The 27,214-nt window shown below is 42.4% G+C and overlaps 1 protein-coding gene across 13 annotated transcripts in view; it reads right to left on the reverse strand.

Annotated features, from left to right (window-relative positions):
- Dennd1a (DENN domain containing 1A) overlaps nucleotides 1-27,214 on the reverse strand; it is a 517,467-nt gene that overhangs the window by 49,184 nt on the left and 441,069 nt on the right. For all 13 annotated transcript variants that reach the window (XM_021723518.3, XM_021723517.3, XM_040286285.2 and 10 more), the window contains 6 exons: nucleotides 23,719-23,823; nucleotides 23,287-23,374; nucleotides 21,258-21,298; nucleotides 18,907-18,978; nucleotides 17,620-17,676; nucleotides 3,843-3,974 (listed from right to left, as the gene is read on the reverse strand). In XM_021723518.3, coding sequence (XP_021579193.2) covers nucleotides 3,843-3,974; nucleotides 17,620-17,676; nucleotides 18,907-18,978; nucleotides 21,258-21,298; nucleotides 23,287-23,374; nucleotides 23,719-23,823 — 495 coding nt within the window. The remainder of the gene's footprint in view (nucleotides 1-3,842; nucleotides 3,975-17,619; nucleotides 17,677-18,906; nucleotides 18,979-21,257; nucleotides 21,299-23,286; nucleotides 23,375-23,718; nucleotides 23,824-27,214) is intronic.

A 27,214-nucleotide genomic window follows, 5' to 3' on the forward strand; every position in this document is an offset into this window, starting at 1 on the left:
CCTTTTAGTAATCGTTTGGCCTCAGATCTAATGCAATATTCCTTTAGTCTTAATTTAAAAAGCTGGTGATTTGTAAGGCTGAAGCAGGAGGATCAGAAATTTGAGGCAAGCCTCAGGAATTTAGCAAGAACCAGTTTTAAAAAAATGAAAAGGGCTGCGAGTGTGCTTAGAGCACTGTTGGGTCCAATTCCTAGTACGAGGGTGGTGGTGGTAGGGGGAAGCTGTCATTTTAATCTCATTTGACTGTCTCCTGTCTGCTGGATCTTATTTCTTAACTGATTCTAAACTTGAGAAAGAGGAAAAATAGTTCCTTTAAGCCTCTCTAAACTAAGCATTTTCCAAGGTTGGAATAGCATTCTGGAGCCACTTTTGAACCTTTGAAGAAACCATACATGATCAAGATGCAGAGGCAAATAAAAACGCATCTATTTTGCTCATCACAAGCTCCGAGTGTATAACATGTGTCTGCTTTAGCAAACAAATGAATTGCTACTGAGTTTGGTATGTTGACAAAATATCCTTTAACATAGGATCCAATGAGGGACTACGTAGAGTAGTTCTGGGGGATAAGAGGTTGCGTCTGAGAGGCCTTGACAGCATTCTGGACTCACCTCTCATCTTAGCACTGAGGTTGAGACTGTCCATCTGCTGGTCTGTCACCATCCTTATGACCTACAAGGGTGGAGACTGAAGACTTATTTGTCTTATACACAGCTATGGATGAATGGATACATAAAAAGAGGGAAGGTCTCAGCCTTGAAGGAAAAACTGAGGTAGAAAGCAAGAGAGCACCTTCCCTCTCTGGCAGTGGCCAGTCTTGCCCTACTGCTAAATTCCTCTCTCATCAGCCCCCTTCTGCAGAGCCCTCTGCAAACAGCCTCTGTTGGACCCCCTGTCACCCTGCGGGATGTTTCCATGGAGCTCCCTTGGCAGGCTGTGTAGGTACCAGCTTTGCAAGGTAGAGATTAAGGCAACCATCAACAGTCTGCCAGCTGAGTGTTCTTAAAGAACGAAATCCACAAAAATGAAAACCTAGGGAAGAACTTTTCTCAGGTTAGTGAGCATGACTGCGATGATGAGTTATCTTGCTGGGACATATCAACTTTAAGAGACATATTGACCAGATGAAGTCCTTGCTGGGTGAGGGAGCTGGCATGAGCTAGACTCTCCTGGGTTTCCATGCTGGTGTTGTGGGCCTGGGCAGATCCATTAATGTCTCTGAGTTCCAGTTCTGGGTCCATAAAATGGGGTTAAAAATTCCTTCAAAGGGCTGTGGTGGAAAGTGACAGAAAATATGGTGGGGAGCAGGTCTGTTGTTTTTCCAAAAGGACAATCTATAGCACTGGGCCTATATGACTGGCTTTGGTGATCCCTGATGAACATTTAAATTTTTTTTTTATATGCCCAGAAAAAAACTAGACCAGTATGTTAAACCTATGATTTAACCAACTGCTCAAGTCGTGGTGAAAGTTGGTATGGACATCTGGTTTGAGCCTATTTAAAGAAAACCATCAAGTCACCAAAAAATAGTACAGATGGTAGGAGAGTGTGGCAAAAAATTTTGAACTGGAATTCAAAGGCCTGTTCTTTTGCAAGAATCTGAAGTCCACAAAACTCATGTCTGCCAGTAGTAGGGGCTCCACCTGCTGTGGCCAATGGCCCATCAAACCAGGCAGTTGGGGAAGGACTCAAGGACAACCTATTGTGGGGCAAAGCTGGAAAGAGTTAAAAGAAAGGGGTCTGCAGTTTCACTGGCCCATCCCCCTACAGCTAATCTGTCACCTAATGAAGAGGGGCCGGCACAAGTGAGCTAGCTGGCAGTTCACTTACAGCGGACTGATTAAGAATGTTCAACCAACAGCAGACTGTAGACCTTTCCAGAGAAAATAAATAGAGTGTAGACTGTATGCAAATGTGTTTGTCACTTTGACAGCACGTCTCAATTAAGGCATCTCGCGGCTGTGGGTAGGCGCTGCGGCTGCAGCTGGAAGGAAGAGCCGGCTGCATGGCTGATCCTAGGGGCTTGACCCTAATCCACATGCATGCATTAAAAAAAATCCTGCCTTCCTGTACACTTGCATAATGCTGGCAGCCACGTGAGGGAAGTGACAAACGGGGGGGAAAAAAGCCACTTTCATCCTCTCCAGTTTGCAGACCTGTGAAGGCACAGACAGCTCTTATTTCAACAGAGTTTGGGGTGGCTTTTTTAATTGTTTATCCCCCACCCGCGTGCACGCACATACTCTCTTATTCTGCATTTAGCTGGGAATGACATTAAAGCATCTCTACTTCTTGCTGAAATGGAAAGAAGGTCTTTCTCCATTTCAAATAGGGCCTCCTTTTTTTTTGTGTTTCGAAAATGGAATGTTTAACACCATGAAATCCCTCTCCCCCGCCCCCTCTTTCTCTGTAATGGGCTCCAAACTCCAGCAAGGGCTCCTTTCATGGGCAGGTTAGTGTGTGCAGGAATGAGGACAAAGGAAAGCAGGAAGCTGACTATGGAATGCCATGCTGGCGACAACCAGGGGCTGTGCTTTTAGCAAGCTCAGCAGCCGGGGAACTGGGGTGTGGATCTTTCCAACAGGGTCTGACCCTGGGGAGGAGGCAGCTCTTTGGGGTGCAGACTCCAGTGCAATTTGAAGATAATCATTAACCAAACGAGTGCCTCCCATTCATGCTTCTTTCATGCACTACATTTCAATTTTCAGAATATCCCCTTTAAGTGTAAAATCAGAAAAGAGGGTGAATCTCCCCAAGTTAAAGATGTATGAATGTATTATCTGAACAGATTGATTAGAGAAGAATGATTCTTATGTTTCAACCAATTCCTATTCACACCTTACAATAATAGCTACAGCTACGGTTTCATCAGTTCCCTTCATTTCTTAAATAGCTCTATGCTGGGTATATAATAGGCCCTTGATAAACATCTTTCAAAACCAAAAATATTTTAAAGGTAGGATTCTAGTTCCTTCATATGGTGAAACCGCAATCACATTTAAAGTAAAATTCATAAAGACTAGTTTAATCATGTCTCATCTAATAAGTGGCTAAAAGTCAGGTGATTTAAGAATAAATTATCTTGCAAATTCTTATTATAACCATATCTTGCTAACAGAGCCAATTCTCATAAACCACAAACAAACAAAAAGACTTATGCTAACCAGAGTCAAGAGAAGTAGGGAAGGGCACACGATTTTTTTCAACCAAAAAGATGACCATGGATAGGAATGGAAAAAACAATTTTAGTTTCTATACAGAGTACAATGTGTTACTTAAGGGGGAAAAAAAATGAGTAGACAATTTTTCAAATGCTCAAGTCGTTGAAAATAGTTGGGTAAAGAATTGGATCTCAGAACTGTAGCGAGGGTGTTTACTCTGAGAAGCAAGACTCCTGATATTGATTTTCAGGAAGTACATTAATAAAGAACTCCTAATTGATTTTTTTTTTAAGATTTCGCTTGTTGCCTTTTATTTGAAGGTGCAAAGAAGGGCCTGGGATGCTAAAGTGTTCTAATGAGATGCTTAGCTAACAAGGATCTTAAAGGCAATGCCTGGGAGTGGGGGAGGCAGCAGCCGCATTTAATGACTTCATTCAGCAGTGGAGCTAGTTGATGACCAGAGCCAGACTGTCTCCCCGAAATTTTTGAAAATTCACCTTCAAAACATGTTTGCACCAAATAAACATTTGACGACGTGAAAAACTCCATGGAGTTGCTTTGCCAAGGAGAGTTGGAATGAGGAACCGTCTGCCGCATGTGCTACAGCTTCTGCTATGAGAAAAACAACAAACCCCCAAACTGGAAAATCAAACATACCCTGAAAAAGGACCAGGTACCTACCTGCCCAAAGTGGACCGTGATCGGCCTCCGGTCTTCTCGGAGCTTGGGGTCCTTGGCCTCCACCAGTGGGGACGGCATAGTCTTAGGCAGCTGCTCTTCTGTGGTGGGGGCACAGCCGTTCTCCGCGATGTCCTGCGGGGAGGAGTATGGTCCGGGGTTGGTGTCGGGGGGCTCCCTCATACCCCACAGCTAAGTGGCCTGCCATGGAACTCCCTCCGGGACATTCCAAGCCTATCCTCCTGGGAGAGATGGAGGAAATGGAAGGCTAACTTGGCCCTTTGACTTTTAAGGACTAGAGAAACTAAAATCATTTGCATTAAATTATAAAGATAACTAATTCTTAATAGTGAAAAGAATCATCTTTCATACTATCTTACACAGCTATTTTCATTTTTACATATTCACGGTATCTACACACATTTAAAAATTACTTGCAATCACAGCTCATGCTTAATTTTATATCCTGTTTTGTCTCAATATATTATAAGCATCACCATGGGTGCTACATAACAATTATAATAATAATTTTAATGGATGCATAATATTTCATTGAGCAGATATGCAACAACTTAATAAACCATTTTCCACTGCTATTGGACATTTGTTTCTAATTTTTTTTAACTTTCTAAATACCCATGATAAATATTGTAGTTTTTCTTTCTTTTGTATTATTTCATCCATGGAAATACCTAGGAATAAAATTACTAGGTGAAAAGATATAAACATTTTTCAGGGTTTTTATTCATTCTACCAAATTTCCAATTTACACCAACTACCAGCAATGGATGCATTATCGGTTTCACAGTCCTTGTTAGCCTTATCATTTAAAAAATGTATCGCTAATTTAATAGGTGAAAAATTAGACCTCATTGTTGTTTTAATTTGCATTACTTTGATTATTTGTGTGTGGACATTTTCTCCGTGTTCTTTGCTGATGATGTTACCGTGTGTGAATATGATGTGCTTGTGTCCCTCTTTCTACCCCCACCCAATCATTCTAAAAGAGAATAAAGAATGTGAATTCTGATTTAGGGCTCTGACTGGGGAACATTTAGGGAAACAAAGAAATATTTTTCAATCCAGAAATTTACATTTAATTTGTGCTTCTGATGATTTTAGAAGGAAAAGAAAAACCCAATGTGCAAAAGGCAGGTAATGGGTGCTTTGGCTAGGGCTAGAGCTGACGGCGCACGTGGGCTATTTGGAGCATGGTAATGGTCCACAAGTGCAATGCAATAAGCATCACATATTGTATTCAGGTCAAGAAAGTTGCTTTGATCTTGACTGGAATGAGATAGAGAATAAATGTACAAATTACATGTAAACAAACATTTTTTTTTAAACCAAGTACAAACAACTCATAGCCTGAATTAAATAATAAATATAGAAGGTAGACAGAACTACGACCCACCGGCAGAACAGGCCCATTGGCCTGCGGAGGGGCAGAGCCGCTGCCCGCGCCTGCAAGGTAGGCGGAACTGTGACCACCGACAGAACAGGCCCAGCGGCCCGCAGAGGGGCAGAGCCAGCGCCCGCGCCTGCAAGGTAGGCGGACCTGCTACCGACCGACAGAACAGGCCCAGCGGCATGCCGGCGTGGTAGGCACATTGCTCCAATTGGAGGAGGGGCAGAGCCGCTGCCCGCGCCTGCGAGGGAGACTTTGCAACTATACAAGAGCAATATAAATATATAGGGGGAAAATTCAATAACACAACAGTTTCACCAAGCAGAAAGAAACGCGAATAGTATGAAAAGACAAGGAAAGAAAGGACCACAAGCAATGCAGGTCAACTCAATGTTAGAAGAGGTAATATCTGCAGCAGATGGAATATCAGATAAAGAATTCAGGATATACATGCTTCAGATGATCTTGAGTCTCAAGGAAGACATTAGACAGCAAAATCAGACAATGAAAGATCACTTCGACCATGAATTACATAAACAAATCCAAGAAGCAAAAGATCAACTATACAGGGAGACAGAGGTTATAAAAAACAAACAGAAATCCTAGAAATGCAGGAAGCAATAAACCAACTTAAAAACTCAATTGAGAATACTACCAGCAGAGTAGAACACTTAGAAGATAGAACATCAGACAATGAAGACAAAGTATTTCAACTTGAAAAGAACATAGACAGCTCAGCAAGACTGTTAAGAAACCATGAGCAGAACATCCAAGAAATATGGGATAACATAAAGAGACCAAACTTAAGAGTCATTGGGATACAGGAAGGTATAGAGGTCCAAACCAAAGGAATGAGCAATCTATTCAATGAAATAATACGAGAAAACTTCCCAGACTTGAAGAATGAGACAGAATCCCAAATCCTAGAAGCCTACAGGACGCCAAATGTGCAAAATCATAAGAGATCCACACCTAGACACATTATAATGAAGATGCCCAACATACAGAATGAGGAGAGAATTTTAGAAGCTACAAGAGAAAGGAAGCAGTTTACATTTAGGGGTAAACCAATCAGGATAACAGCTGATCTTTCAACACAGACTCTGAAAGCTAGAAGATCCTGGAATAACATATTTCAAACACTGAAAGAAAATGGGTTCCAACCAGGAATTGTGTATCCAGCGAAATTAAGCTTCAGGGTGGAAGATGAAATTAAAACCTTACACGATAAACAAAAGTTAAAAGAATTTGCAGCTAGAAAACCACCTCTCCAAAAAATCCTCGGCAAAACATTACAGGAAGAGGAAATGGAAAATAACAATGAAAACCAACAGTGGGAGGTAGTACAGTAAAGGGGGGGGAAATAATCAAAGAGGAAAACAAACCATGTTTAGTAATATAAATAAACAAATATGGCTGGAAGAACAACCCATATCTCAATAATAACCCTAAATGTTAATGGCTTAAACTCACCAATTAAGAGACACAGGCTAGTAGAATGGATCATAAAACAAGATCCAACAATATGCTGCTTACAGGAGATGCATTTGATAGGAAAAGACATACATAGACTGAAGGTGAAAGGTTGGGAAAAATCATATCACTCATATGGACTTCGGAAACAAGTAGGAGTGTCCATACTCATATCAAATAAAATAGATTTCAAGCCAAAGTTAATCAAAAGGGATAAAGAGGGACACTACATACTGCTCAAGGGAACCATACACCAACAAGACATAACAATCATAAATATATATGCCCCAAACAATGGTGCAGCTATGTTCATCAAACAAACTCTTCTCAAGTTCAAGAGTCTAATAGACCACCATACAATAATCATGGGAGACTTCAACACACCTCTCTCACCACTGGACAGATCTTCCAAACAAAAGTTGAATAAGGAAATTATAGAACTCAATAACATAATTAATAACCTAGACTTAATTGACATATATAGAATATACCATCCAACATCAAGCAGTTACACTTTTTTCTCAGCAGCACATAATATATAGATCATATATTATGTCACAGGGCAACTCTTAGACAATATAAAGGAGTAGAGATAATACCATGCATCTTATCTTATCATAATGGAATGAAACTGAAAATCAACGATAAAAGAAGGAAGGAAAAATAATGCATCACTTGGAGAATGAACAATAGGTTACTGAATGATCAATGGGTTATAGAAGACATCAAGGAGGAAATTAAAAAATTCTTAGAGATAAATGAAAACACAGACACAACATATCGGAATCTATGGGACACATTGAAAGCAGTTCTAAGAGGAAAATTCATTGCTTGGAGTTCATTCCTTAAAAAAAAGAAAAAACCAACAAATAAATGATCTCATACTTCATCTCAAAATCCTAGAAAAAGAAGAGCAAAACAACAGCAAAAGAAGTAGAAGGCAAAAAATAATTAAAATCAGAGCTGAAATTAATGAAATCGAAACAAAACAAACAATCAAAAAAATTGACAAAACTAAAAGCAGGTTCTTTGAAAAAATAAATAAAATTGACAGACCCTTAGCCATGCTAACGAAGAGAAGAGAGAGAACTCAAATTACTAGCATATGGGATGAAAAAGGCAACATCACAACAGACACTTTAGAAATACAGAAGATAATCAGAAATTATTTTGAATCCTTATACTCCAATAAAATAGAAGATAGTGAAGGCATCGATAAATTTCTTAAGTCATATGATCTGCCCAGATTGAGTCAGGAGGATATAGACAATGTAAACAGACCAATATCAATTGAGGAATAGAAAAAAACCATCAAAAGACTACCAACTAAGGACTGGATGGGTATACAGCAGAGTTTTACAAAACCTTTATAGAGGAACTAATACCAATACTTTTCAAGCTATTCCAGGAAATGGAAAAAGAGGGAGAACTTCCAAATTCATTCTACGAGGCCAACATCACCCTGATTCCTAAACCGGACAAAGGCACTTCAAAGAAAGAAAACTACAGACCAATATCTCTAATGAACCTAGATGCAAAAATCCTCAATAAAATTCTGGCGAATTGGATTCAAAAACATATCAAAAAAAATAGTGCACCATGATCAAGTAGGATTCATCCCTGGGATGCAAGGCTGGTTCAATATATGGAAATCAATAAATGTTATTCACCACATCAATAGACTTAAAAATAAGAACCATATGATCATCTCGATAGATGCAGAAAAAGCATTCGACAAAGTACAGCATCCCTTTATGTTCAAAACTCTAGAAAAACTAGGGATAACAGGAACATACCTCAACATTGTAAAAGCAATCTATGCTAAGCCTCAGGCTAGCATCATTCTGAATGGAGAAAAATTGAAGGCATTCCCTCTAAATTCTGGAACAAGACAGGGATGCCCTCTCTCACCACTTCTGTTCAACAGTTCTTGAAACACTGGCCAGAGCAATTAGACAGACAAAAGAAATTAAAGGCATAAAAATAGGAAAAGAAGAACTTAAATTATCACTATTTGCAGATGACATGATTCTATACCTAGCAGACCCAAAAGGGTCTACAAAGAAACTATTAGAGCTAATAAATGAATTCAGCAAAGTGGCAGGATATAAAATCAACACGAATAAATCAAAGGCATTCCTGTATATCAGCGACAAATCCTCTGAAATGGAAATGAGAACAACCATTCCATTCATAATATCCTCAAAAAAAAAAAAAATTCTTGGGAATCAACCTAACAAAAGAGATGAAAGACTTATACAATGAAAACTACAGAACCCTAAAGAGAGAAATAGAAGAAGATCTTAGAAGATGGAAAAATATACCCTGTTCATGGATAGGCTGAACAAACATCATCAAAATGGCGATATTATCAAAAGTTCTCTATAGGTTTAATGCAATGCTAATCAAAATCCCAACGGCATTTCTTGTAGAAATAGAGAAAGCAATCATGAAATTCATATGGAAAAATAAAAGACCCAGAATAGCAAAAACAATGCTAAGCAGGAAGTGTGAATCAGGCTATATAGCGATACCAGACTTCAAACTATTCTACAGAGCAATAGTAACAAAAACAGCATGGTACTGGTACCAAAACAGGCGGGTGGACCAATGGTACAGAATAGAGGACACAGAAACCAATCCACAAAACTACAACTATCTTATATTTGATAAAGGGGCTAAAAGCATGCAATGGAGGAAGGATAGCATCTTCAACAAATGGTGCTGGGAAAACTGGAAATCCATATGCAACAAAATGAAACTGAATCCCTTTCTTTCGCCATGCACAAAAGTTAACTCAAAATGGATCAAGGACCTTGATATCAAATCAGAGACATGGCATCTGATACAAGAAAAAGTTGGCTACGATCTACATACTGTGGGGTTGGGCTCCAAATTCCTCAAGAGGACACCCATAGCACAAGAGTTAATAACTAGAATCAACAAATGGGACTTACTTAAACTAAAAAGTTTTTTCTCAGCAAAAGAAAAAATAAGAGAGGTAAATAGGGAGCCTACATCCTGGGAACAAATCTTTACTCCTCACACTTCAGAGAGAGCCCTAATATCCAGAGTATACAAAGAACTCAAAAAATCAAACCATAAGAAAACGAATAACCTATTCAACAAATGGGCCAAGGACTTGAACAGATACTTTTCAGAGGAGGACATACAATCAATCAATAAGTACATGAAAAAATGCTCACCATCGCTAGCAGTCAGAGAAATGCAAATCAAAACCACCCTAAGATACCATCTCACTCCAGTAAGATTTGCAGCCATTATGAAGTCAAACAACAACAAGTGCTGGCGAGGATGTGGGGAAAAGGGTACACTAATCTTTCCCATTGCTGGTGGGACTGCAAATTGATGCAGCCAATTTGGAAAGCAGTTTGGAGATTTCTTGGAAAGCTGGGAATGGAACCAGTATTTGACCCAGCTATTCCCCTTCTCGGTCTATTCCCTAAAGACCTAAAAAGAGCATGCTACAGGGACACTGCTACATCGATGTTCATAGCAGCACAATTCACAATAGCAAGACTGTGGAACCAACCTAGATGCCCTTCAATGGATAAAAAAATGTGGCATTTATACACAATGGAGTACTACTCTGCATTAAAAAATGACAAAATCATAGAATTTGCAGGGAAATGGATGGCATTAGAACAGATTATGCTAAGTGAAGCTAGCCAATCCCTAAAAAACAAATGCCAAATGTTTTCTTTGATATAAGGAGAGTAACTAAGAACAGAGTTGGGAGGAAGAGCATGAGAAGAAGATTAACAGGGGTGAGAGGTGGGAGGGAAAAGGAAAGAGAAGGGAAATTGCGTGGAAATGGAAGGAGACCCTCATGGTTAAACAAAATTACATACAAGAGGAAGTGAGGGGAAAGGGGAAAAAAAAACAAGGGGGAGAAATGAATTACAGTAGATGGTGTAGAGAGAGAAGAGGGGAGGGGAGGGGAGGGGAGGGGATGGGGGATAGTAGAGGATAGGAAAGGCAGCAGAATACAACAGATACTAGTATGGCAATATGTAAAACAGTGGATGTGTAACTGATGTGATTCTGCAATCTGTATACAGGGTAAAAATAGGAGTTCATAACCCACTTGAATCAAAGTGTGAAATATGATATGTCAAGAACTATGTAATGTTTTGAACAACCAACAGTAAAAATTAAAGGAAAAAAAATAAAAAAAGAAAAAAAAAGAAAAAAAAAGAAAAAAAAATATAATTGCCAATTCTTTTCTTTGTAAAAACACATATTTTAATCAACAGACCACACCCTCTTAAAACTCATTAAATTCTGCACATGAGAGATAACCAATCACTCTTAACTTCTCAGCTAAGTAGAGAGAAAGTGGGACACGGGGGAAAGTGGTTGCTTATTGAATAATCCTGTATTAAGGAGGAAACATATAACATCTCTGAGCCTCAGTTTCTTCATCTGTAAAATGAGGCTATGGTAGCTATGAGAATTAAAGAAGACAGGTGAGACCAGATAAGTGCCTTGACCATTATTAGCTACTCAATGAACTGTAGAAATTGCACAGATGCCCCTCCCATACCACATTAATTTGCTCTTTAGGTGCCTATCCGCTGGCCTCCTTTCCCAAGAGGCCAGTCTGAGGAGTCTACTTCTTGGTAAACAACATAGGGAGGTAGTGACCTCTTGACTTTACAGAGAGGCCTTGGATCAGTTGGCCCATGTCAGATCAGTCAGTCTCAGCCAGGCTAAGGCTCAATGATGAAAGGGCCTGCTGACTGCCTTGTTCGGAAAGGGGCTGCTCCAAGGCACTTAGGTCAAGTGGAAAAAGAAAGGAGAGGGGCTCCTCCTGTGCCAGAAAGCAACAGAGGGCCAAAGGGGCATTTTGGATTCAGGTGGGGATACCCAGAAAATAAACACGAGAGGTTGAACAAGCCAAACAGTAACCATTTCATGTGCGAGCCTGAAAAAAATGGAGCTGCAAGGTAGCATGGTAAGAAAATAATTAAGAAACTACAAGATAATAGGTGTTTTAAAAAAGAAAATGCATGTGGTTGTTTTTGGAAAAGTGTATCCTAGCTTTGTTTTTACCATCAATCATCTAATCTTTCCAATTTACTCAACCTCTCCACAACTATTTCTTTGTTTTTACAATGAGGAGACTATAACCTGTTTGGCAAATTTCCAAGCTACTGGCTGATGGGTTAAATTAGATGAGATATGAGGAGGATTTGAAAAATGTCTAAGCATTATGAAAATTGAACATTAGACACTTCCTCCTACAAAGGACAGAAAGCTTCCCTGGAGAACACCTGCCCTGGTGGGCACTTTTCTGGACCCTTGACCTTTGTTTTCACATAGTCCCTATGATAATCACAAGGTAAACAGGAGTATACTTTTTTCATAGGTAAGGAAGTAGGGCTCAGAGAGAATAACTTATCCAAGGCCACACTGCTAGGAAGCAGAGGAACCTAGAACTATCAATCCTGGCAATTATGCCACATTGACTCATGAAACTAGCATACATGATAATGGCTCTTGAACTGATAGAGGACTTACCACCTCATCAGGAGTGACCTCTCTCTCCTTGGCAACCCTTCTTGTTAGATTATTTTTTTTTTTTCTGTCAGTGCCAGGGATCAAAACCTGTTCCTCTCACATGCTAGGCAAGTACTCAATGACCAAGCTACACCCCAGCTCTAGACTGATCATAATCCACCACACCCTATGCTACCTGTGATTCCCCACAGACGGTGAGTTCTTAGGGTTTGGGTTCTCTATCCTGGATTCTTTTAAATCTAGCACTCACTCTGTAGTAAATCTTTATAAAATTTAGCTGAACATTTGGAAGGCAAATGTGTGCAATATACAAATGTGCCTGGGTATTAAAAAGCAGTGCTGTACATTCATTTTACTTGGAAGATTCAGAGCCATAAAATTTCTTGTGAATTTCATTTCTTATGAAGGTTGTGGCTCACTGATTTTTTTCACTTTGTCACTGTTTCCTCCACCTAAGGACAACTGCTTCCTTCACCTAAGGACAACTACTTCCTCTACCTAAGGACAACTGCTTCCTCCTCGATGCCACAGGGAGCAGAGCAGGAAGAGCCGTGTCAAGAAAAAAACAGGAACAGTGTGCAGCCTCTGCTGCACCTACCAGCAGAAGATCTGCACGGACCCGGGCAGCAGCAGTGTCCATCCATGACCGAGAAAGCTGCAGTCTAAGAACTCACTGGCTGCCGCAGAGGACCTGGGCAGTAGCTTTTCATCCCCTTCTGGTGGGAATACAAACTGGCAATTTATACAAAAGACCTAAAAGATGCACATGTCCTTTGGCCCACCATTTTCATTTTTAGACACTTATCCTAACTAAAGAATAAAAATTGCTGCACAGTCTTATGAGAATATTTGCCTAAAAAATTGGAACTTAGGTGCCCATCAGATAAAATTTTTGGAGCCCTTTAAAACAATGACAAATGGAAGAAATATATAGTGGCCTGGGTTATGCTCAGGATATACTAAGTGAAAATGTAGGCTATGAAATGAGATCATTTGTTTTTTTGCTTCTCTGATTTGTTGAATTTTCTTCAATAAACATGTATTTTGTTTGCAAACAGGGAAAAACTGACCTTCTAAATGTCATTTTTAAAAAGCAAAAGCAAGAGACTGATGGGAAGGGTAAGCCTATTCCTTCCTGAAGGGTCACACAGAAGGAAGACATTAGACAGAGCTGCAGATCAGAGGCCACTGCAGGGTGGCAGATCTCTCTCAGGAGCCCTGAGGCTCTGAGCACGGGGCTCTACCACACCTCATCCCTCAGTAGTGATGAAAGGGGCGGAATATAATTCTATTCCTATTATCTTCCCTAAGCGTTTTGTGCGATAAAAAGTCCGTCAGAGCTAAACTCCACCTTTTCAGAGAAGATAGGCAAGAAGGGGTCTGAGATATCCTGGGACCTCCATGAGCAGTCAGGGAGGCAGCAACTCAGACTCTCAGGATCTACAAGGACAGCAGGGGTCTGTGTGGACTTGGAGGAGCTGAGGAGGACAGGAGGGATAGAAGGTGGAGAGCAGAGCCTTCATATGGAATGGCTGATGCATCCTTCTCCCTGTTGGGCAATGAGGTGGGAGGTTTGCAAGGTTGGGAAGGTCATAACCAAGGGAGGGCTCCCTCAGAGCTGTTCTAGACACCTTGCTCTAATGGTGGCATGAGCAATATGAAGCTATTTATCAGGATATGAGATATAAGAAAACACTCAGAATCACTACTCTCATTTGTGGAGGGGCTACTAAGTGCTGCTGTTTAAACACATTATCTCTTCTAATCCTTTTGACAACCCAACAAAAATTGGTATTTCCCCTAGTTTATGGATGAGGAAAACTAGGTTCAGAGAGGTCTAGTAACTCACCCAAGGCCACACAGTTAATGTTCCAGCTTTGAACTGGCTTTTCTGCCTCAGAAGCTCAAATGCCACATTTCTGTCTTGAGGAGTTTAAAGGCACCCTAGGTGTGAGGCTGCAGCAGTATTGTGTCTGACTTAGTTTGCTGATGGGAGTGCTACCTTCTCTACTTTGAGATTCATGCTGCGTCCTCCTTTTCCCAGCCTACCTCCCACCACACCAAATGTAAATTAAAATATGAATATTGATATCAAACTAGTAGCCAAAGTTGGAGTCTGTGTGATTGAGGCTGCAGCGTATTTTAATGTGTCTGGAGACAGGGAGCTGACAGTCGTATGATAAGGTGTGAAAATGTCTGTGCTATGAGAGTCTACCTGGCTCTCCTTGCCCCTCATGTGCTGGCTCACTCCCTCACTGCGCTCAGAAATGTTTGGCCAGAAATTCAAGCCAACTGTGAATTTGCTCCTTTCAATCACAGAGACTCTAAACAAGCTTGACTTGTCTTTAAAAGATCAGGGATTTAGAAACTATACAAAGGGCTGTGAAATGGGCCCATTTGGTTACATATTCGGATACTAAATAAAAAAGACAAAAATTTTAGGGATTCCTCAGTAAACATCCTTATGTATTTGAATGTTCCCTGCAGGTGAGGGAAGGTTATGTGGCTATCACAGGGTCCCCTCATGCCAGCATGGCTCGGTGCCGCAGCAGAAGGCAATTTGTTGACATTCTTCTGCAGAGCGGGTTTGGCAGGGCCACACTCTCCATGGAGGCACCATGTTCTCCCCTAGGAAGTGACAGCTACATCGCATCCTTGCCATTTCTTCTTCCTAATTTTGAGCAAGTCAGATTTCAAAGGAGGCCAAACTGGAGCAGAACTTGACCACCTTGCTCCATTTATCCAGAGAAATATGTTCTCCATCTTTCTTTTTTTGTTGCTGGGCAGAAGCAGAGCAGGTGTGGAATAAAGCCATGCTATAGGATCTATGAACAATTATTTGCCAATGGTCACAGATATCCTGAAAGCTCCTCTTTCAGATGCTTTGAAAATCTGCAGCACAAATGAACAAGGGACGGAGAAGGGGCCCTGCTCAGTCACATTAGAGATGGACCCTCCATACACCGTGATGACCTCTCCACAGGTCAGCCCCACATTTTCTATTTGCAATTCAAACCCAAGGCAAGAGCAAAGAGGGCAAGACTGGGTTCTTGATTATATCTGCGAGGTCACCATTGCTATGCAGAGTTAGAGGAGGTGAGGTGGCAACCCAGTACATTTGAAAATTGGATCTTTGTTGGGAACTGCCTCAATTTCAGAGCAGAAACCAAACTTGAGATGTCTGTATTAGATGCTTCAGGGGAGCCACATAGATAGGTTCTGTGTAAAGGGGAGAGGGTGGAAGGGAGGGGAAGAAAAAAGTCAAGGAAATATTTTCCACTGCAGTGAGAGAGGTCAGGCGAAGCCAAATCCTAAATTAGCTCAAGAAAGGGAGTTGGAGAGCGCTGGAGACCCGGGGCCTGCATGTACTGAACAATGCTAGAGTTTCAATTACAAAACAGCTCTTCCAAGAACAACTGCAAAATATCAGGTCTGTGGAAATCTGTACGACCAAAGGGGGGAAAAGTGAAAATTGAAAAGGGTGCACTAATAGATCTGTCAACAGTCCAATGGTGACAAGCCACATTTCTATAAAATGCCTTCACCGCTTGTGTCACCTGAAATACACTGACACTCTCTATAGAACATTATCTCCTGAAGCTATTCTTGAAAAGACTGGCAGGGGGAAGAGAAGGGGAGGGGAAAATCGGCTTAGACACCATCAAGGAACAGAATGGGAGGTGGCATGGAAAGAACGTAATCTAGATTATTTAAATGAACTTTGAACAAACACATTAAAAAAACTGGGCTTTACTGTTTTTTTTTTTTTTTCCAGAAAGGGTACCTTTCATAGAAAGGGGGTTTTCTGGAGGCCAGATGCCTGCACACTCTAGTAGGAAGGTAAGGTGATGCCTCCAGCTTCATGGTCTGCACAGAGGAAGTGGGAATCATGTGCCACATCTGTGTGGGGTTTGAGGAGGGACCCCTGTCTTTGCTTACTTCAGGTGATATTTCTCCCCTGAAGAGACACAGAAGACACAGAAGAGAAGCCCCCTCTCTGCCACTTGGATGCATGCCACTGGGATAGGAGATGAAGAGGTATATTTAGTGACTCAAACACCATCCAGGTGAAGAATCCTACCTGCCAGCCCCTGGCAGGCTAGTCAAGGGCTATCTGGGTTCACAGTACAGGGCTTGTATTGCAGGAGGTGAATCTCAGCTGTTAAGAATTCATTGTCAGCTGAAACTAAGAATTTAAATGCTTAGTTGGAGCAAATTATTTTCCAATTAAAAGAAGGGAATCAATTCCTTCGACTATTTCAAGTTAATTAGAGGTCCTTTCTGACTTCATAAAATTGAAACTGCTTTCAATTTTTTAAAAAAACTGCCAAGACAGACAAAGGCCCTTGTTAAGAGTGATACATTTGGGACTTAGAGATAATGAAGTAAGTAACCCCAGCTATCATTTGGAAAACCAAACACTTGTTTTAGGAAGGTAGTGTGAAGCACTATAGCAAGTGCACAGAAGCTGAGAGCCGATGAATTTGGAATCCAATCCCATTTCTGCTAGGCTTCCACAGTGTGGCCTTGGGCAAATGACTTCACCTCTGAACCACAATCTCTTTGCTCATGAAACGGGATAATACCACACAGGGTTGTTCAAAGGATTAAATGCGAGAGCTCCTGGCCTGGGCCATCCTTAACAAGTACTTAACAAAAGGTGGCAATAATAATCACGTTGCAATCATGTGAAAATCCTCTCCTAGTCATAGTAGCCTCACGTAATGTCTAGAGATTCAGGTTGGCAGAATCTGCGCTGGGAATGGCCAGTGTGACTTCATATAATCTTAATGATGGTCCAAGAAGACAATCAGAGCCACTGTTTCCCTGTGCAGAGTCTCAAACACACTGCTGGGCTCCTCTCTCATTTACACCATGATGGGAGAGTCTGCAGCACCCTCCTCCAGCTCCCCTTTGCATGTGTCTGCACGGTGGCCATGTGCACCATGGGTCCAGGGCGGTTCTTACCTAGGGATTTCTTGGTTTGGATTATGACAAGCATAGGGGCAGAGGGCAGCTGGAGGAAGAGAGTGGTGCTGGGATGTGTCTGAGCTAATTTCTAAGGGTATCTGTGAACTCCAGGCCTGGTGGGGCAGGGAGGGGACAGACCAATAGTGGTAACGCTGAACTTGCTCGCCTTTGTGGGTTTACGCCAGAGTCTTAATGTTATTTGAAGACAGTTTTTTGTCTGTGAATATTTATAACAGTGTGAAAACTCCCGGACAGCTGGTAATGCATTTTGAAGTGTGCTAACAACACTGTATCAAACAGCCCTCTATTGATCACATCCTACTTTTTTGTGGCCACGCATTTCATACACGGTGCTTATACATTTTGAATAAGAACTTCAAGTACCTTTTGCTTCAAGCGGTTTTTCACCTCTTTTATTCCCATTTTTGCATGATCTTTTGCCTGCATGAAAAATTAATTTAAGTTAAGATTCCCTTTCTGTTTCCAGCAGGGACTATGCTTGATTTCAGTCCATCGCGAATCACCTTCTCTGATTACTAGAAAAAGGAAGAAAAAATGGGATCATCAAGTCGAAAACATAATGGCTATGAAAACAAATACAATAGTAAAAGGTTAAGAAAAAAAAGTCCCCTAAAGGGGTTGCAGAGATTGTATTTTCTACATTTTGATGGCACAGATTCCCCCCCCCCCCCGACCCCCTTCTCAAGCCCTTCTTGGGCGCTCTCTAATTATTTGTCTCAGCAGCTTGGTAACATCTACCAGTAAGAGTAGAAGGGCAGCTTCACTGGCTGCTTAAGAATCAAAATATCCATTCTATTCCACTATGGTAGGGCCTCAGGGCCAATTTTCTGCCCAGGCCGAATGGCCATACAGACACACTACTGGGTTTCCATGATGCCATTTCCTAGGTCTCATTTCTGTGGACACCACTTGCTTTTACTTTATGCCATTTTAGACCCGTTTGGTAGTGTTAGCAGCCACCTACCCTGTTATAAGAGCTACAATGTAAGCACAGAAAGCACTACCATAATTAAAAACAAAACTAACTCAAAACCACCCCATTTTAGTGGCTCAGGGTCAAATTAGCAAGCAAGAGAAATCACAAGAAAAAATACTTGAGGCTTGTAAAAGATGGAGCACCAGGAACTGATGGGTTCTCCTATTTTCATTCTGCTGTGGGCACGAGTCTCACAAATAATGCATTTCCTATAGGGCAGTGATGAGAGAGATGATGAAGAATTGGGACAAAAATTAGGGGGTATTCCTGCCACACTCTTCAGTAACCTGCAAAGGAGCTGCTTCATTTTGACATAATAATGAGGACACAAATAGGAAAGGTATGTTAGGACACTTGATAGACCATGCCTCTGGGTCTCAGGAATACATGGAGCAGTCTGAATTTTAGCGATCACTCCAAAATTTAAAAGCTAAAACCAGTAGCCTCCCATTTCTCTATTGCAGTGACTGTGACGAGCCATACTTTAAATTACAAAGATCACTGACCTAGTCATAAGAAAAACAATGCTAAATAATTATCAGAGCATCAATGTCATTAGGAAATAGCACAGCAGCTCCCAAGTTGCTCTATAATAGGGGACTGGGTGTATTTAAGAGTCTGGTCATGCTAAGGAACTGATCTGCCTGGATCCTGAGACTAACACCTGTACTTACGAACTTGTAGACGGTCTTCATGGCTGGGTTGGCTTTTGTTTTTACAGTGTTCAGAATTGCTCCACTTCCTTTCTATAATAAAAACACCAATCAGCAATGTGGGCTGAAGATAGAGTAGGCCAACATCAACAAAGTCCTCTTCTCTTTTATCAAGTCAGGCAACATTTTAAGGGCATGGGTTGTAAGTAGAGAAACAGGCCCAGATGGTTACCGAGAGGGGCAGTCATAGGGTTATGGCAGAATTGCTCTGGGTGTGTGTATGTGCAATGAGGACTGTGATAACTAGTTGAGGGGGGTGTTAGGCTCAGTGTTCTAATCTGCACGTGTTTCCTGTCCCAGGCTCTCTCAGGTAAGGTTTTTCTCATAGTCAGGCAGTTTTTCAAAGCTTTCTAGTTACTGCATTCAAGTAAGTTTCATGGCTGTGAATTCTCCAGCTGACACCAATCTGGGGCAGAAAATTGGGTCCTGATCAACCAGGACCATTGGGAAATATAATGCCCTCACCCAAGCAACTTCCTTTCCTCACCTGAGTTTTCTGTGTTACTGGTTTTTAAGATACTTCTGGTAGGCTGCCTTCCCTAACATACAAATCTTTAGAGAAGGAAAGAATGAATGGCCATAATGTTAACACGGCTTTAGTACAAATCTACCACACCAATGTCTTGTTCATCGTCTTTAGGAGTAGACCATGTTTCCAGAGCTATCCATAAGTCTGTTCTTTAGTCTCATCCCTACAGGTGTGGTGAGGTCCCACTGTGTTAGGCTCTGAGGGCCTTGAGCCAAAGGATACCTGGTCTCTATCTTAAAGATATGCAGTCTGGGGAGGGCAAGGCATGCTGGGGCAAAGAGCTGAAGCATCAGGTGATGAGAGCTGTAATGACTGCATACAGGGAGCACAGAGACAGGGAAGGTCAGGGAAGGCTGCAGATCAAAATACAATTGACCTGGCCCATGAAGGACGAGTAGGGAGGAAGCAGGAGGATAAGAACATTCTTGAGATAGGAAGTAGCACAGAAAAAAGTGCAGAAGCCAAAAAGCGGCGCTATATTGTAGGAGTGACAGCAGTGACTATGCTGTATGCAGGTATGGACTGTATCTCAGGAAGAGCAGAGCCAGGCTGAGGGGCCTTATGGGGACAGCTCAAGAGAAGCTGGGAATGTCTGGCTAAGGGGTCAAAGCTCTGGAGAGTTTTTAATCAAATGTATCATATAATCTGATTTGTGGTGGTTTGGAAAGTTAATCCAACTGATTCGAATGGAGAGACTGGAACCAGTGGGTACATAACCAAATAAGACAGTATTGTAATTATTGACTTAACATTTAGTACAATTTTTGGTTACTGCCCACATTAAAAATTTTGGACTTTAATTAAAAACATCACAATTTGACCCAGAAAGCGCTCTACATTGACAATAGCAAATTCTCACCCTCTCATTTATTCCATACTGCCTTCCAAAATTACTCAGGATCCTATTTAAATGGATGTTTGGAGTATTGAAACCCCCTTTATCAATCAATCAGCAAGTCCTTATTGCTCACCTCAGATATGCCAAGTGCTGTGTTTGGCCATACAAGAAGGACAAAGGAAGGCTTTCATTGAGGAATTGCTGCTCACTCTTGGCCAAATGCAGCCACTTCCAAGGGACCTGCCTTGGCAGTGGTGCATTTGGCCCTGAAGCAGGAGAGAACACTTATCACATTATGTTGGAGCTTCTTGTTTACGTGCCTACCTCCCCAACAAGATGGGGGCACTCCCCCAGGGAAGGGCCTGTTTCCTGCTCCCCTCTTTATCCCCAAGACACAGCTGTTGCCTGGCACTGAGTAGGCCTTCAGTACATACTCAAATGTAAATGGATGGAAAGGTTAGGCAAGATTTGAATCCTGAAGAGGTTCTGGAAATCCTAACCACCTGGCTCCTGACACAATAAGAAACTGTAGCACAATAACAACAGTGAGGAGAAGAAAAAATCAGGGATGTATTCTTCATCTTCCCAGGAGCCTTTGCTTCGGAAAATACTGCAGAACAGCAAGAGGGACACATTTTTGGTTGCCCCATGATTGTGACAATAGCACTGGCCCTAGAAGGAGACTCCCAGAAACATTCTAGGATGACAAAATTCAATTCAACAGGCTTTGGCTGGCTTCTTGAAGAGGAAGACTCTCTCCTACCTCCTTCTGCCCCAACAAGAGAGCCCTTGGACAGAATGGCCTAGTTTTAAGACAAAAGCAACTTCTGGTGGGAAGAATGGGGTACTCTGGGCCTCACAGAAGCTTTGTGAGTAGCCAGGGAGGCAGAGGGCTGCCAGAAGGCCAAGGAGGAAGCCATGTGGCTCTGAATGGGGCATACTTACCCGGACGGTAGAGAGCCACTGATGGTATAGTTTATCACTGCCTGGGAAAAGAGAATCAGAGAGACTGTGATTTAAAGAGTTCTTTAAATTGCTTTCAGCATGCAGGACTTGGAAAGTTCAAAGTCTAGAGAACCACCTGGAGACTCCATGTCCCACTCCATGAAGAAGGCAGTAGTGAGTCATGGTCACAGCTTTCTAGCTCAAATAGAGAGCTGTTCATATCAGTGCCCTGACTACAGACCCTCAAAGCCTCCCCACTGCCTACTGGAGTGAGGTCAGTCTCTAGAGCAACCCTGCCTTTCTCCCCTCGTCTCCTGACTTGGCCTCCCCACTCTCTGCCACTCTGTCCTGTGCTTATGCTCTGTACTGTCTCTGCTCTAACACAAAATACCACCTAGGGCTCCCAAACAGTAGTCTCTCTCAGTCCTTCAGCACTGGTAAATGCTGTTCCTGTGCCTGGGTACCATTTCTTATTCTCTCTGCCTCAGTAAGCTCAACAACCAATTGAAGTATCATTTTCTCCAGAAGCCTCCTCCTCTTCCTCTGAAGAGCCCTCTAGTACAGGTAATACCCACTTATAAGTCCTAATTGTTAGATGTAGTATGACCCATGCCAGGGCAGGAACCACCAGAGCTGTGTGTCTCCATGTAGGGACCCTCTGGACACATACTCAGCCCTTAGTACACTTGATTAGTGACAGAAAAAGAAAAAGGAGGCATTGAGGGTGAACTCTGCTTATTTCATCTGGTGGGTTAAGGAGGTCTCATGAGGAGACAGCTCTATTAGAAGCTCTGAATGACTGCACTTAGTTTAGTCACACACGAAACTCAACTTCTCTTTGGGACTGATATCCTATGGTGAGAAGCCAACTCAAACCCTGTCCCCTTGGGAAGCTCCCACAGTATGCAGTGAGAGTCCTAGTCCAGCTGAACAAAAACCTGTTTCTACTCCTTTACCTGCACTCATTTAATTTTTATCTGTCTTTAGTTAGGCCTCTTTCTTTACTACCCAACTAAAAGCTCCTTGAAGGCAGAATTAAGTCCTCCATTATTTACCAACTCTGGACACAGGGGTTCAGGAAATGCTTATCAACAATCTGCCATTAGTGACTGCAGCCACTATAGTGGTTTTATTAATCAACTGTGTTCCCCGTGCAGCACAGGCTGCTAGGCCCTGTAATACCCACAGGTGGAAGCCATGCCTGGTTTTGTGGGATTGTACACTGCTTGCGTTATTGAATGATTCAGACTGGATATGTCCAGCAATAAGAGGGGCTGGCAGTATAAGTATTATTATTTTATATCCAAAGACTAAGTCTATAAGTTATTATTCTTGCAAGACTGAGCCCGCTCACTGGACCTAAGAAGAAGGCCAGGTTGGGATTCAGGAGGTAGGGTCAGCCACTAGAATCTCTCTGGGCTTCAGATGCCATCCCTGAAAAATTAAAGACAATCCTCCAGTTTTAAAGAGACCAGGCATCATGCAATGACTTTTGCATTTTAAAGAAACAGTTACTGAGCACTGGCCCTATACTGAGGACTAAACTGGGTGACTACACCCTGCTCTGATCCCAACTCCTCGGGAATCTTGTGGGGTGTGCATTGTTGCTCTCAGTGTGTAAACCCAATTCTGCCCTCAAGGAGCTTTTAGTTGGGTAGTAAAGAAAGAGGTCTAACTCAGTGTGTTGCTCTCAGTGTGTAAACAAGCAGCTGGCAAGGGGACAGGGTTCTGATTTGAACCCAAGTCCCCTAATTCAATATCTCATGTGCTTTCCCTGCATCATACAGGCCACTACAATTTAAATAACCTCTACCCAGCAGAAACAGCTAACTCCTAAGCAGAGGGTTCATATGGGCCAATGTGCATCTTATGAAAACTGAAGAGGAATTCTCCAGCTGTTTTAAGGCCAAGGTTGCAACCAGTCTCCTCCCAATCCCTAACTATGGAGAAATGAAGTCCACGCCCATCTGTGGCAAGAACACCTTGGCCTACAGCATCCACAACCCAGAAAGAAAAGGAGGCTTCTCACCTGCATACTCGCCCATGTTGATTTCCTCTTCAAAAACATCGCTGAAACCCTCGCCAGAATTGAGAAGGTCTAATCGACCATCAATAAACTAGAGGAAAAGCAAAAGCACAACAGCTTGTCTACAGAAACAGGAAAAACCATCCAGTTGGGGACCTCGGTGCATGCTCAAAGAACAGCCATGCTTTCCAGTATAGGAAAGGCCCTTCAACACTGAGTTTTCTACGAACCTGCCGACACATTTATGAAACTTAGAAAACCTCCCATCATGTTTGCTAAGGGACTGTCTGATGGCTGGCCACCCTCTTCATCCAGTCACCCTCCCCTGGGCCTGCAGGTTTGGGTCCCCTCCTTGCTCAGTCTCAGGGCTCAGTGTGAAGGCAGCTGCAGAAATCCCTGCTGGGACAAATGCAGGCCCCCAGGGAAGCTGGGCACCTGCTTGAAGAGCTGAAGCTGTGTGGCATTCTGCAGGAACTGCCTCATGGCTCCAGAGCGATAGTGGGAAACGAAGGCTTCTTCACAGAAGGTGATGGGTTCCTCCTGGGAAAAGAAGAAGGGACAGGAGGGTTGGAGGCTTGAAGGGAAAGGAATCAGTGCTTACCCTCCTTCTGGCCGCTTTCACATCTGCTCATTTACCTAATTTTCATTAGTGAAGTCGTCATTATTATGTAAATCATTCTAGTCTAGGGGTGGGAACACTATTTCAAGAAAGGGCCACCCCCAATCACAGAAGATGAGGAGGTACAGCGGGAACTCAGGGTCAGATTCCAAAGCCCCCATTCCTCCTCTTCTGTATTAGTGACAGTCAAATCTCAATAGCAAGTTAGTGAGAATATGTCTTCCACTATGATGATTTCCAAACTTTTTTTTTTTTTGGTTTATTTCCAGTGTTAGGAGCAGAACATTATATTCAGATAGATACTCAGGCAGAAAAAGCCTGTTACATAAGGCAGAATTGAGCTGCTGTGCTGGGAGCTGGGAGGAGGGGGGGCCACGGTTGGGCTCTCCTTGCTTGGTGGCCTTCTCCTTACTCCCATCTCTCACATACCTTTGTTGTTCATAGGACACCAGCTGTGGAACACAGTTTGAAAACCACTTATGCTGATTGTTACCTATAGCAAATTATCATTTTATTTTATTTAATTGTTTTGGAGACAGTGTCTTGCTAAGTTGGTCACGGTGGCCTCAAAGTCACATTCTCCTGCCTCAACCTTCTGAGAAGCTGGGATGACAGGCATGCACCATCATGCCCAGCCTAAAATTTAAAAATAATTAATTATTTTAAAAAGCAAGATGATCAAAAATAAAATCTATCCCCCCATCAAGTCAATTTGTGCTTAAAAGTTGTTTGATAAAGAAGTTTGCTTTCACCAAACTACATTTTATAAGTCAAGAAAATGATACCCTATGCTTTTAAAAATCCCATCCTGTACAGTCAACACCTCGATCTCTCTTTGAACACATGTGGAGTATTTATCTACATAGCTAAGTCTTTAATTTCAGCAGTGTATTCTCAATTCTGAAAGATCGGGCTTTTACATCTTGAGTTGAATTAAGGGTGTCCCCACCCCTTCACAGACTTGGTGGCAAACACAGAGATGTTTGAAGCTCCACTTTCATCCTTTTTTAATGAGTTACGTGAGTGTTAAATTTACTGTCTAGCTCTCTAAGTTCCAAGAGTTCCTCCTGATTCAGTCTAGTTGACAACTAGCCAACTAGTCTCAGCAACTGGGCAAACACTGCACAGGCTGGAGGATGACCCAAGGATGCGAGGGTCAGGGGAAGGAGTATTTTTATATAGTATGCACTACCAACTTTCACAAAGGACTCAAGGCACCTTATGTAAGCACCCAAGACTACAAAGAAAAATCAGGGTTGGGAAATACATAATTATATAAAATGTATTTATTTGGGAATAGGGTGCCTGGGTACATAGGTCCTATACAGTTTCTAAAATTAGGTTACAAAGTTAGCTCTGAGCTCCCTGGCTGTCAAAGCAAGAAGGAAAACAAATCAAACTTTGTATTGTGTATGAGAAAAAAAAATAGTTCTCTGGAAAAAAAGACAGAGCTGTTCATAACATTTATTACTTTGGCAGGGACTGCCATCTTCCTTGCCAAATAGCCAAAGGACCAGCTACTAATGATAAACAGAAGTCCAGCTGGAATTCCATTCTTGTGGCTTGGAAGTTCTGCTTCTCACCCGTGGGACCATGGCAGGGCTATTCTCTCTCCAGATGATCTCATCCATGGCACAGTATCACTTGAATCCTGGCAACTCCGGATAAACATCTTCAGTTCAGTTACCTTTCCACACCTCCAAATCTACACGCATCAGTCCACACCTGGAGAATGCACTGGCACTTCAAATTCAAAATGGCCCACACTCTTAATTATTATTCCATCAGAACTACACCTCAACCTGCTTTTCTTTCTTTCTTAATCAGCAGTATTCCCAGTATTCTTAGGGGCCACCACAGATCTATCAGACTTCCAAGTCCTTCCAATCCACCTGTGAAGAGTCTCACATGCTCATTCCCTGCTTGCCATCCAGCACCCTGGCATAAGCCTGGATTGCTGGCTCACCTCTATGTCCCTCTCCTGTCTCATTCCTTATTGTCTACTCCAATTTTTCTAGCCAGAGTAAGTTCTAAAATGCAAATTGGATCATGTGAATATCCCACTCGAGAGTAGGACTGCACAGATGTCACCTCTGTGTGATGATCTGATTCATGCATGTTCTTTTCTACTAAATGAGATGCTTCACGAGGGCATGAATGATACTTGCTCAACCCTGCACATGTAATGACAGATGTGGCATATCCCAGGCACTCTGCGTGGGGAGGAAAGGACGTGCTCCTAAATTAGGCAAGCAGACCCTTTCCAAGCTGACCCTGCCTTTCTTTCCCTGAGTCCACATGTCCCTTTGCCTCTGCTACCTATATACCTATTGTGCCAAATTATGCTCTGATCATATGCCATATCTGTTCCCACATTTTTCCTTGTTTTTACCAGTTCTATTCCGTCTGCCTGGACTCTCCTCCCAAACTCGAGTCTCTGTGTTGCAGTCACTCAGTCCTGCTCAGTGTTCTCACAGAGACATCGTTCCCCTCAAGTGACTCCCTTTCTAAGACAATGACATGAATCACAGTGTGCGTCATCTGATAGTAAGCTCTGGGGACACTGTGCTATACACTTCACAGTTCTGTTTTCCAATTTGAGAACTTCAGTGAATCAGGAATCACACTCAACATTTACAGAAATAACTGAGGTAACCTGGGTGACTTGGAAATGGTAAAGTTAGGGTCTAACTCTTAGTGGTCTCCATCACACACATGGGTGATAGTAGAGGTGGCTTTACTCTGAAGTCTCAGTTCTGTTTGCCCTCAGATACCTGCTGGAGAGCAGGGGTGTGCTCTCTCTCTCTCTCTCTCTCTCTTGCCCCGGTACTGGGGATTGAAACCCTGAGGTGTTCAATCACTGAGATTTATCCTACATTGCCCAGGCTGGCTGCCTCAGGCTTGCCATCCTCCTGCCTCAGCTCCTGAGTTGCTGGGATTACAGGTGTGCACAACCATGCCCAACTCAGGAACGTTCTTTTTAAAGGTAGAACCTCCCTTCAGGTTCTCCTGGACACACAGTGCAGTCTTTCAGACACAAGCTGCTTCAGGGAGTAAGTAAACTGCTGCGAAGGCTCTTCCTGTCACAAGTCCAAGGTGAGGACACAGTGCCATTTTCCTACTTGTCCATCCTTGTCCTGCAACTGGCATGGCCACTCCCCATGCTTACCCCCTGCAGTGCAGAGGAGTGAGGCAAGGTATCTCGTCAATTCCCTTCCTTGCAAGAAGGGCTGATTTAGTTCTCTTACTAGATTGATTAAACCTCTTGTCTTAAGTGACACTCTAGATTCTGGGGCTACTGGCTGGTGGTGA

Source organism: Ictidomys tridecemlineatus, chromosome 4, assembly GCF_052094955.1.
Source record: "Ictidomys tridecemlineatus isolate mIctTri1 chromosome 4, mIctTri1.hap1, whole genome shotgun sequence".
Taxonomy (NCBI): Eukaryota; Metazoa; Chordata; class Mammalia; order Rodentia; family Sciuridae; genus Ictidomys; species Ictidomys tridecemlineatus.